Source organism: Miscanthus floridulus, chromosome 3 (genome assembly GCF_019320115.1).
Source record: "Miscanthus floridulus cultivar M001 chromosome 3, ASM1932011v1, whole genome shotgun sequence".
Taxonomy (NCBI): domain Eukaryota; kingdom Viridiplantae; phylum Streptophyta; class Magnoliopsida; order Poales; family Poaceae; genus Miscanthus; species Miscanthus floridulus.
Window position 1 is genome coordinate 8,690,760 of NC_089582.1, and position 12,034 is coordinate 8,702,793.

General features: G+C 43.9%; 1 protein-coding gene across 1 annotated transcript in view; it reads left to right on the forward strand.

Annotated features, from left to right (window-relative positions):
• The first annotated feature begins 686 nt into the window (after positions 1-686).
• Positions 687-12,034, forward strand: part of LOC136544907 (uncharacterized) — a 40,321-nt gene continuing 28,973 nt past the window's right edge. Inside the window, exons 1-5 of the mRNA XM_066536963.1 lie at positions 687-822; positions 920-999; positions 1,243-1,372; positions 1,592-1,675; positions 2,077-2,190. Coding sequence (XP_066393060.1) covers positions 949-999; positions 1,243-1,372; positions 1,592-1,675; positions 2,077-2,190 — 379 coding nt within the window. The 5' untranslated portion in view covers positions 687-822; positions 920-948. The remainder of the gene's footprint in view (positions 823-919; positions 1,000-1,242; positions 1,373-1,591; positions 1,676-2,076; positions 2,191-12,034) is intronic.

The following is a 12,034-nucleotide window of genomic DNA, read 5'->3' on the forward strand; positions in this document are numbered from 1 at the left end:
GTTTCCGTACCCGCTATAGCCGTCGGGTAAGGATTCTTGCCCATTTAGATGCCCACGGGTAAAATATATGATCACATCCCCGTCCCCTAATGGATCAAATACCCGTCGGGTATCGGGTATCGGGGCCCGTTGCCATCTTTAGCTGTCATGCCATTGCCATGTCGGATGAAACTAGTTTAGATTTGAGTAGGCAAGCAAAAATAGTTTTTTTATCAGGTACAATTTGAACGCACATAACTCATACACTCTACACTTACACCACACGCACACACGCGTGCGTGTCCGTACACACGCAAAGAAGAGATTGGGAGTCTCTCCAACCTCCGGTGCGCGTGAAATACGTAGCACCACCGAACGCGCAGCGTGCGTGTATCCTAAAATTTCTAGACAAAATTCAGAAAAGGTGCGAACAGCAGGGTAACCCTGACGTGTAGCGTCCCACTATACTGTGCTACGACTAGACCACAGGCCCATTCGGGAGAGCTAGAATGTCTAGGTCAGTATTTAATCAAGAGAGATTTCTTTATTCAGAAATTTAATCAAGAGAGATAAATAGGACCCTTTTTTTTAGCTGGGCTTACCGTTTGGAGCAAGAAGAAATCATTGGGCCGCCTACTGATTTGAGCCCATCCGATGGCTAAACCCTGCCTGAACCCTCGTCCCCCCTTCCCTTCCATTTCCTTGGCTTCGCTTCGCTTCATTTTTGCTTGTAGGCGAAGCAAGCGAAGTCCCCCACCTTCCGTCTCCAATCGATCGGCAGCCCCGCGAAGAGGAAGAGGAGGACGCGACGAAGCGAGGGCTCCTCCCCTCCGCCACCAACAGGTAACACCAGCCCTTCACAGCCGCCGCCGCCGCCTACCTAGATTGCTCCCTCCCTCGCCGGACCTTGAGAGCCCCTTCGATTAAACTTCATCTTCAGGTCCTCCACGCGCGCGCCACTCGGCCAGGATGGCGATGGCGGACAAGCTTGACCCTGAGGCCGCCGGCGCCGGCAGCGCGGTTCTGTTTCTGCTCTCCTTTGCGCTTTCCGATTCGACGCTTCGTTTTTGCGATTGTTTTGTTTCCCTTGCACTCCTCGGCGTGGCATTAATCTAATCTGCGCGATTGATCCCCGTTTGATTTCTAACAATTTCTTGTTCTTCCTATTTTTCCCCATTCACATATGACAGTTTTGTTTGCATTAATCTGCGGAGTTATTTATAACTAGTAATACGCTTTGATTTCATTCATTTGCCTTCACAGATGACAGAAATTGAGCTAACAGATGGTTATCGCCTCGAAGCTGATGTCATTGCTTCTGATTCTACTGGGAGACCGCTACTAGCACCCGACAAAAATCAATTGGCTGATGTGGGAAAAGGTGCCCTTTATGGTTAGTCTACTTATCCTGTTTATGGTTAGTCTACTTATCCTGTTTCTGGAAATAAAAGAAACCCAAAGCAATCATGTCTTTTTTTTCCTTATGGAGAGGATAACAGACTTTTATGTCTTTATTTGGCCCATCCCAGTTGTCACAATAATTCTACAAGATACAGATATTGCAACATACTATAACAAAATGTGACATTCTTCTATCCTCTGCTTCGGACAGGACAATGCAGTATGCGAAATGACTTCCCCTGGAACATCTGCATCTGTCAATCCTTCCATACTATCTTCAAGCCAGGTGGTGGAGGTGAGGCCTTATGCTCTTTATAGCCTTCAATCATCCATTTGGGATTCATGGTCATTTCAAACTGGACCTGCGAGGGTATGACCACCCCCAGGCATTGCATTAAGAAGATTACCTTCTCACGCAGGCCCAGAAAACCCTCGAACCCCTGCCCCACCCTTACACAGCGGCACCGTCGCCCTGTGAGAACGGGCCGGTCCTTGGACCTGTGCTTTGGTGTGGGACAAACGAGGGGATTTTTTTAACCCTATCCTGAAATTCGCTCCCACGGGGAGTCGAACCCAGGACCTGAGGAGTGCCGCCGGGACGCTCTAACCAGTTGGACTAGAGGCCCTTTGGCATTCATGGTCATTTCAACATTAGCATTTTAGATATGGAATGATATGGAGTACTTTATTTTTCAGATGACTGGCAAGGTTGCAACAGTCAAGCAACCAGTTGCCTGTCTGCCTGTTTGGAGGTATCTTCAGATTCAGGAATTTCTGCATATTCAAAGCATGCAACCAAATCAATGGGAGGTACACCTTTATCCTCACCTTCTCTACTGCTGGACATCAGATTTTTCTGCTTTCTCCATGATTTTGCCATTTATTGAGGTTTGTTGCATGCATGCTTCACATTAAGTGTTGATTAGGTTTTTCACTTATAGGGGACAATTGTCGTCGTTGCTGATAATACATTGCTTCCATTTCTTTCATGGAACCATGATGGCTAAGAAAACTTGATTGTATATGTTTAAATCAGATTCTGCTTGCTGATTTCGAGCCTGTTGTACAGCCAGCAGGGTTTAGAAAACACCAGAAACCATATCTTTTTGCGGACGATGTAGTGCTAGTTGATGAAAGCCGAACAGGAGTGAATCAGAAACTGGAGTTATGGCGGGAGACTTTGGAGTCCAAAGGTTTTAGACTCAGTAGAACTAAAACTGAGTATATGAGATGTGACTTTGGCACTACTATTTGGGAGGAGGAAGATATTAGTTTGGAAGGTCAAGTAGTGCCTAGGAAGGATACCTTTCGATATTTATGATCAATGCTACAGAGAGACGGGGATATTGATGAAGATGTTAGCCATAGAATCAAAGCAGGGTGGATGAAGTGGCGGCAAGCATCTGGTGTCCTATGTGACAAAAGGGTACCATAGAAGCTAAAAGGCAAATTTTATAGGACGGCGATTAGACCCGCTATGTTGTATGGTGCAGAATGTTGGCCTACGAAAAGACGACATGTTCAACAGATAAGTGTCGCGGAAATGCGTATGTGGCGTTGGATTTGCGGTCATACAAGAAGGGATCGAGTTCGGAACGATGATATACGTGATAGACTAGGGGTAGCACCAATTGAAGAAAAGCTTATCCAATACCGGTTGAGATGGTTTGGACATGTCCAACGGAGACCTCCAGAGGCACCGGTTCGTAGTGGAATCCTAAGCCAGGATAGTAACATGAAGAGAGGCAGAGGAAGACCGAAGTTGACTTGGGTAGAGGCAATAAAAGGAGACTTAAAATGATGGAATATACCCAAAGACTTAGCCTTAGATAGGAGTGCTTGGAAGACAGCTATTCACGTGCCTGAACCTTGATTGCTTCTGCTGGGTTTCAACTCTAGCCTATCCCAACTTATTTGGGACTTAAATGCTTTGTTGTTGTATATTTTGATCAGATTTTTCTTGCTCGATCCTGTCACCCAGTGTTTAGAAATAACACAGAATCCACCCTGTCCTCAAATGATACAGTCCCTCCTTATAGCTAGTAGATACAGAAACATTTTGTATTATATTGTGCCATGATGTTATTCACTCTTGAATCTTGGTCAACTTTAATTTGGTTCAGGGATCTTGATGAATGCATAACATAGGAAACAATATTTGTTTGGTTCATGTAATCTGACTGAAGCAAGAACTGATAAAAGATGGGGTAGATGCTTATAATTCTAGTTAATAAATTTGTTACTCTGTCTTAAGGTTACTTCACTTCTCCTTCATTTTTCACATGATTGTTAATTGTTATTATGCACCAATTTTAGACATTGTGTCATTTTGTTTCCTGGGTCCCCCTTTTTTTTTTGAGCGGAAGGGTCTCATCATTGGTCCTTGCTTTCAATTTAATGAGTATATCGGCTAATGAAGTATGTGTCTGCGTATGTCCTATAGGAGTATAGGTAGGTGAGTCGCAATATTCTTCTCTACATAATCATTCATTGATTTTCAAATGTTGGGTCTCTTCTATAGGTAACTCACATGACCAGAATTTCCTGGAAGAATTTCAATTAGTACCATAATTATTTTGAGGGAAACTGGAGGGGTTTACACCCCTACAGTGAATTTTATTGAAATATAGAATAGACTTAAACATAGGGTTACAAGGTAGTTCAAGAAACAAAGAAAGAAACAAAAAAAAAGAGAAATTAAATAGATTAAACAAGACTGTTTAACCATTGTTCAATTGAAGGGAAATAGCTTCTTTTTGCGCATAAAAGAATCAACGCAAATTCTGATTTGAATGCTCTTTTTGTGTCTTCCACTGAATGTTGCACCTGATTGAAGATTAGTCCATTTCTGGCCTTCCAAATTGACCACCCCATTAAGATGATGATTTCCATGAAGAAAGGGACTTGTAACTGAACTCTGAAGCTCTCAATGTTTTGAAAAAAGGTCAGCTTGTGGAGAGATATGGCAGTTAAGCCATGCCTGACAAGTTTGAGCAAAGGGGCAGAGAAACATGAGGTGCATCAGAGATTCTTCTACTGCATTACTGCAAAGGACACAGTTATAGTCTTGTAGGTCCATGTTCTTCCTCCTAAGCAATTCCCTTGTACTCAGCCTGTCCTTTATGATGAGCCAGGCAAACACCTTATGTTTGTTTTGACAATTACTGTTCCAAATCCATTTGAAACCTAGATGAATAGTGTTGTGTCCACTAAGATGCTTGTAGGCTTTTGCAACAGAAAATTTGCCTGAACTCCAGAGAAAAGTCTACAGATCAGGCATATCAGTTAGCACTAGTTGTTGGATATCCAATTCCAGCTGCAGTAGTTGTGAGTAAGGCTGTTGGGAAAGGGGAAGTTGAAAGAGGTCTAACAGAGAAGTGGCTTGTTTTGCTCTTGCCAAGGTGATTGTCTTTGACTTCGCAAAGGAGAAAAGTTCTGGAAATTCTTGCATGGGCACTCTATTACCCCAAAGGTCCAACCAAAGATATCAAGATTTTCCATTGTTTACGCTCACCTTTGTCATTCCCTTGAATTTATCTAGTAGCTTTAATATATCTCTCCACCAGAATGATCCTTTTCTCGTCTGTGTTGGTAGGTTATCTGAATCATAGTAACTTTCCCAGATCAGTGATACCCATGGAATATCTTCTCTGTTAAAGAACTTATTTAAGTGCTTGAGAAGCAAGGCTTCATTTTGAGTTTTCAGGTTTATCACTCCCGAACCTCCTTCCTCCTTTGATTTGCATACTGCTGTCCAAGCTGCTTTTGGTCTTTGATTAGCATTGATGTCTGCCCTCTCCATAGACAGCTTTCTATATTTGTCAATCTGGGCAATTACAGTGGGATGGATGGCAAAAGTGCTCATGCAAAATGTTGGAAATGCTGAAAATACCGAATTAGTCAATTGTAATCTTCCAGCTTGATTAAGGAATGTTGAGGTGGCAGCCAATCTCCTTTCACATCTACTAACTAGTGGAGAAAAATCAATGACCACTGGCTTAGTCAGACTTAAAGGCAGTCCCAAGTATGTGAATGGAAGACTGCCTTTATCACAATTGAATGTTCTTGCTAGATGTTGTAGTCTGTCTTCTGAAGTGTTGATTGGAACCATGACAGATTTTGAATAATTTACCTTAGTCCTGTTGATTCACCAAATGAGTGCAGTAGAGTAGGGCTTTCAGAGTTAGCAGCTGTCTGCTACATGCTTCCATGATGATTAATGTGTCATCTGCATATTGGACTATTGGAAAGTCTTCTGATGATCTTAGAGGTAATGACAGGTTCAGAAGGTTCATGGATTTGGCTCTATTTAGGACAGATTGAAGGAGATCTGCCACCAAAACAAAGAGTAATGGAGATAGTGAATCTCCTTGCCTTACCCCTCTTTTGCATTGGATTGTCTTGCCTAGAACTCCATTGAGGACTGAGGAAGTTCCTGAGGATGGTAATTCTTTAATCCATTTGATCCATCTTGTGTCAGAACCGCCCGAAATAACACACCTTCGGAGGCGCTCGTCTTCCATCAGACACTAAGCACCCCGAAAGTTAGCTACATCGGACAGTTCCATCGAGCACACTCAGGGAGAACTCGAACAATCCACATTTTTCATCCAGGATCCAATAATAAGAATGAGCTTACAATACTTAGTCCATTTCATACAACCAGAGTTCTTGGAAATACATTATTATAATACCAAGTTCAGAGTGCGGAATTTAAACAGAGAAATTAAAATAAACATCTAACGATAAGATACAAGGATCTGTCTATGCCCACCAGAAGAATCCTCCACACAACAGCCACTCCTCAAGCTGCACCTGCAACAGGGGTAAATAAACCCTGAGTACACAATGTACTCGCAAGACTTATCCGATTAGTGGGAATAATTTCCCGACTCCAAAGGACATGATAACCTTTATGGTTTGCTGGGTTTCCTTTTTGCAAAAAGCATTACTAGTAGTGAATCCTTATGTATGTTTCTTATTAGCAGTCCTGATTATTTCATTAGCTAACCATTCTATGTAAACACATGTTCTACTTTCAAGCAAGAGTTGAGCAATTAGATCCATTTCACCATCTTTCATCTTCCAGTTCTTACTACGATGCTAGATCGTAGACAAGTCCTACCGTATCACACGGCGATTCGCGAACCAATGTATCCCTGCTGGGTATCCCAAAACACACGCTCTGCTTGTACCCCACGCACAAGAAAGATCAACCCACCACTCTCCTGTCAAGGGGTCCAGGTCCCCGTCCAAACTTGGACTCCAAGCCTCCACTTCTGAGTCCCGGACTCGGTGTGGTGCTTAGACCTCCACCATCCTCGTCTCCAATCAGTCGGTCTGGAAAGAGCCGAAATCCACGATAAGAGAGCAACAAGCCTTCCCACTCCCATAAGCAAGTATGTGCTTAGGATAATAAGTCTTTGACCTGACTAGAATCCACAGCAACGAATGGTCCTTAACCGACACGGACAGATAAAACATTCTGACCAAGCTATGCCCCGTTGGCCGCGAGACACAACTTATTACACCCACCAATACCCGTACCATATCCCTACTCGATCTCTATTTCCTGTTACCATTCAATCATGGGAGTAATAATAATAATCACATATTGTGAGTAACGGCAGGTCACTCACGCTACCGAAAAACCTAAGCATAGCAGCTATTCGCATCTATACTAGTAGGACTCATAGGACAGATATATTTATGCAGGTGGTTTCCATAAAATGCCTGTAACGTAAATGCACATCACAGATTATATTTAGTGATTATTCAAAATAAGGGTTATGTACCGCGGCTTGCCTTGGGCAGGTGCGGTGTCAGCTCAGTGTGGTAGAACCGCCTAATCTAATGTCTCCTAGGAGTGCTCGTCTTTCATTAGACACTAAGCACCCAAGAGAGAACACTAAATTACTCAGTTCCATCGAGCACACCCCAGGGGAGAACCTGAAAATCCACATTTTTGCCATCATGATCACAAATGAGAGAATAAAGCTTACATCATTTTTAACCATTTTTTACATCACTTTTAATACAACATCAGAGTATAATATTTATTGTAATACAACAGGATGTAATCGAGTTATAAACAATTTAATTTAACAGCGGAATATAAACATGTGCTCAGAATTATAGTGAAAATAAATATCTATTCATAACATGATGAAGTATTGATATATAAAAACTATAACAATAGATTATAAACTTTTCTTTATAAAAACATTTGGTGAGAGTTATCAATAAAACTATGATCGCAGCGTAAAGGAAATCCTCTCTGAGCTCACTAGGAGGAATCCATACACAAGGGTCAGCTCTAGCCTCCACCAGTCACCTGCAACAGGGGAATAAAACCCTGAGTGCTCAATTGTACTCAGCAAGACTTACTGATGAGTACAGGCCCGATCTTCCGAGAGGTAACCGGTAATTTCGATTTGTGGAGATCTCGACGTTGGCGATCCGGCTTCAAATCAGACGCGATTCGAACCCTGCAACCGTTACACCACTGCTCCGTTGGTTATCAACCAAGCACAACTTGATTGACCTCGCCAAGAAGGCTTTTCCTGCAAGCGAATCGAAGAGCACAAGCAAGAAGGTAAAACACGCAATCTAAAATTGCAAATATGAATTATGCGAATATCAATAGAGGGTTCAAGAACTCGGTTCCAAAGGACTAATCGACACAGTGGAGGAGATCAAGAACGGGGGCCCTGGATCACTGTAAAAGGATTTGTCACCACAGTTACAATGAACGATTCAGTTTCTCGATGGAAAACTAAACTCTAAACAAAACCCAATTGTGTAGCAGCGGCGGTGGCTGTGTTTATAGTCTAAGACTCGACCTAGGGTTGGGGACGGCCAGGGATTGGGCGCCCACAACTTAGGCTTAAGGCCCGACACGATACATGGCCAAGTTGGCCCAAATAGGTGACGCAGCACCTTGCCGTGGTCACACAGAATGATCCACAGATCTTCTGGAGCTGGGACCAGATCCAAAACGACGGCGTCGTCGTCCCCTTTCCAACGCATCCAAGAACGGCCCGTTTCGATGTCGTATGAGAAAGTTATGACCGAAACAGTGACGACGTGTCTGCTGAAGCCGAGGGTGATGTGGTAGCTGAGTTGGGAATGAATTGCAACTTGGGAAAGACCATGGCGTCGGTGTGTCCAGCGTGGCGATGTCCTCATCATCCTCCCCTTCTCGAATTGGAGTCGTCCTCGACTCCATCTTGACGATGTCCTCATCATCCCCTCCTTCTAGAATTGGAGTCGTCCTCGACTCCATCCCATCATCAGCGAACTCCTGCAAAAGGTTAGTGACAGCAGGCAATGCACCAGACATAAAAGGTTGACAAAACATAGTATAACATGGTGCATCAGGATTATCACATAACTCAGCAGTAGCAGAAGTTGTAGCAAGAAAAGCACCTCCTTTTAACTTAATCCCATTATCTTTAACAATGTCTGCTGGAGGTTTATTTTTAATCTCATTAGCATGTTTAATAATATCTATAGGAGACAAAGGCAGCAATGTAATTTTCTTGTCCTTATGTATGATAGTGTATGTATTAGTTCTACCATGGTGTAAAGCATCATTATCAAATTCCCATGGTCGGCCTAACAAAATGGAACAAGCTTGCATAGGGACAACATCAAAATCAGCAGTATCATGATAAGAGCTTGTGAAAAAGCTAATGCGTGCTGATTTAGTTACCTTAGTCTTACCACTATTATTGAACCATTGAAGTTTATATGGATACGAATGTTGTCGTGTGGTCAAGCCAAGCTTGTCAACCAAATCTGAACTCACCAAGTTGTTGCAACTCCCGCTATCAATGATAGTGAGAACATGACAACCCTGCACAATGAGATACATGTGGAACAAATTGTGGCGTTGGATCTTCATCTCTTCTTCATGTCCCACATGTGTACTCAACACACGCTGCACAAGAAGGCTAGGGTAGTCCGCGGCAGCAGCCACGGAGTCAATGGTGATGGCCTCTTTGTCTTGATCGCCCTCGTTGAGATCTGCATCAATGTTAGCAGCAAGGGCTAAATCATCTTCAACATCACTAGCACTTACATATCCATCCTCGGTAGCAATGAAAGCGCGACGACTGGGGCACTCCTTCATGACATGTCCCATGCCTTTGCATCGGTGGCAAATGATTTTAGAGCTGGACGAGGAGGAGCTAGTAGAAGCACCCGGAGTTCCACCTTTCTTCAGCTGTGGAAACTGCACATTAGACAATTTACTTACCCTGGAAGGAAATGGAGGTGTAGATGGCTGTGGTGCAACAGGAAGCTTGGGCGTCTCCGGCTCGGAACGCTGCTGAAAATTCCTCCCATTGTGAGACCTGAAAGGCTGGTGTTGTTTGCGTCCCTGTACTTCTCGTTCTGCCTTAATAGCAAGATGATACAATTGGGAAAAATTGCGCCATTCTTTGTAATCAAGTATGTTCTGTATATCATGGTTTAAACCACCAAAAAATCTAGCACTAGCATCATCATCATCTTCATTTATACCACAACGTGCTAAACCAATAAACAATTCTTGATAGTATGCTTCTACTCCTTTATCACCTTGTTTTAAAGTTTGTAGTTTCAAACGTAAATCACGTTGGTAATAAGGAGGAACAAAATGAGATTTCATACGTTGCTTTAAAACATTCCAAGTTTGAGGCACAGCAGCAGCATTATTGGCATTGCAAAGATCACTCCACCAGAACAAAGCAAAATTAGTAAACTCACTAGTAGCAAATCTAACTCTATGCTCAGGAGGAATATGACTAACAGCAGTAGGTATTTGCCTGATGAGGTAAGGAGGGCTGCGATGCAGGCAAAATAAGAGCGGCTGGCAACCTATCTAGGGTTTGCGTGGCGGCGAGAAGTGACACAAGGCGGCTAGCGGGGCAAGTCGAGTAATGTGGTGGCTTCGACTTGTTGTTTGGGAACGGTGGATGGGATAGCGGCGGAAAACAAAAATCACAGCAACGGGCGATTGAACTACGACCACGAACACAATCCTAAACCAGCAACAAGACTCGACCACGGACACAAACTCAACAACACGAATCTGAAACGAAATTGCAAAGGCACAAAGGGCGATAGGACAGCGGAAATTGAAATATTTTTGGGCTTTTTGTGGACTCTAGGTAATGAACAAATATGAATCTAAGGCAAACGAGATTATACCTCGCGGTAAACCTGAAATATCTGATACCAATTGATGAGTACAGGCCCGATCTTCCGAGAGGTAACCGGTAATTTCGATTTGTGGAGATCTCGACGTTGGCGATCCGGCTTCAAATCAGACGCGATTCGAACCCTGCAACCGTTACACCACTGCTCCGTTGGTTATCAACCAAGCACAACTTGATTGACCTCGCCAAGAAGGCTTTTCCTGCAAGCGAATCGAAGAGCACAAGCAAGAAGGTAAAACACGCAATCTAAAATTGCAAATATGAATTATGCGAATATCAATAGAGGGTTCAAGAACTCGGTTCCAAAAGACTAATCGACACAGTGGAGGAGATCGAGAACGGGGGCCCTGGATCACTGTAAAAGGATTTGTCACCACAGTTACAATGAACGATTCAGTTTCTCGATGGAAAACTAAACTCTAAACAAAACCCAATTGTGTAGCAGCGGCGGCGGCTGTGTTTATAGTCTAAGACTCGACCTAGGGTTGGGGACGGCCAGGGGTTGGGCGCCCATAACTTGGGCTTAAGGCCCGACACGATACATGGCCAAGTTGGCCCAAATAGGTGATGCAGCACCTTGCCGTGGTCACACAGAATGATCCATGGATCTTCTTGAGCTGGGACCAGATCCAAAACGACGGCGTCGTCGTCCCCTTTCCAACGCATCCAAGAACGGCCCGTTTCGATGTCGTATGAGAAAGTTATGACCGAAACAGTGACGACGTGTCTGCTGAATCCGAGGGTGACGTGGTAGCTGAGTTGGGAACGAATTGCAACTTGGGAAAGACCATGGCGTCGGTGTGTCCAGCGTGGCGATGTCCTCATCACTTACCCGACAGGAGGAAAGAAAAGACTCCAAAGATATGCAAGGCTATCTGGCTTGTGGGTTTATTACATTGGCGGGAAGCATTACTAAGCGTGCTCCTTATACTCGATTTTTATTAATAGCCGCATTGGTTCATTAACTAACCATTATATGTAAGCACCTGTACTACTTTCAAGTGGTAAGCAATCAGAGTTCCTTTTTTTCATTCCATCTTTCATCTTTCAGTTCTTACTACGGTGCTAGACCACAGACAAGCCGTACTGGAACGCCGTGATTCGTGAATCAATGTCCTCAGCTGGGTACCCCGAAAACACACGCCCCGCTTGTACCCTGGCACAAGCAGGACTAACCCGTCACCCTCCTGTCCTAGGGTCCTAGGTCCTCATTCAAACTGGAACTCCAAGCCCCCGCCCCTGAGTCCCGGACTCAGTGCGGTGCAAGGACCTCCTCCACCAAAACAAAACCCTGATAGTCGGTCCGGAAAAAGTCGGAACCCACAAGAAGAGAGCAACAAGTCTTCTAAGCGTCGATACACAAGTATGTGCTCAGGATAATAAGTCTGTGACTTGCCTAAAGTCTTATGCAACGACCGATCATTAACCGACACAGACAGGGAAAGCAGTGT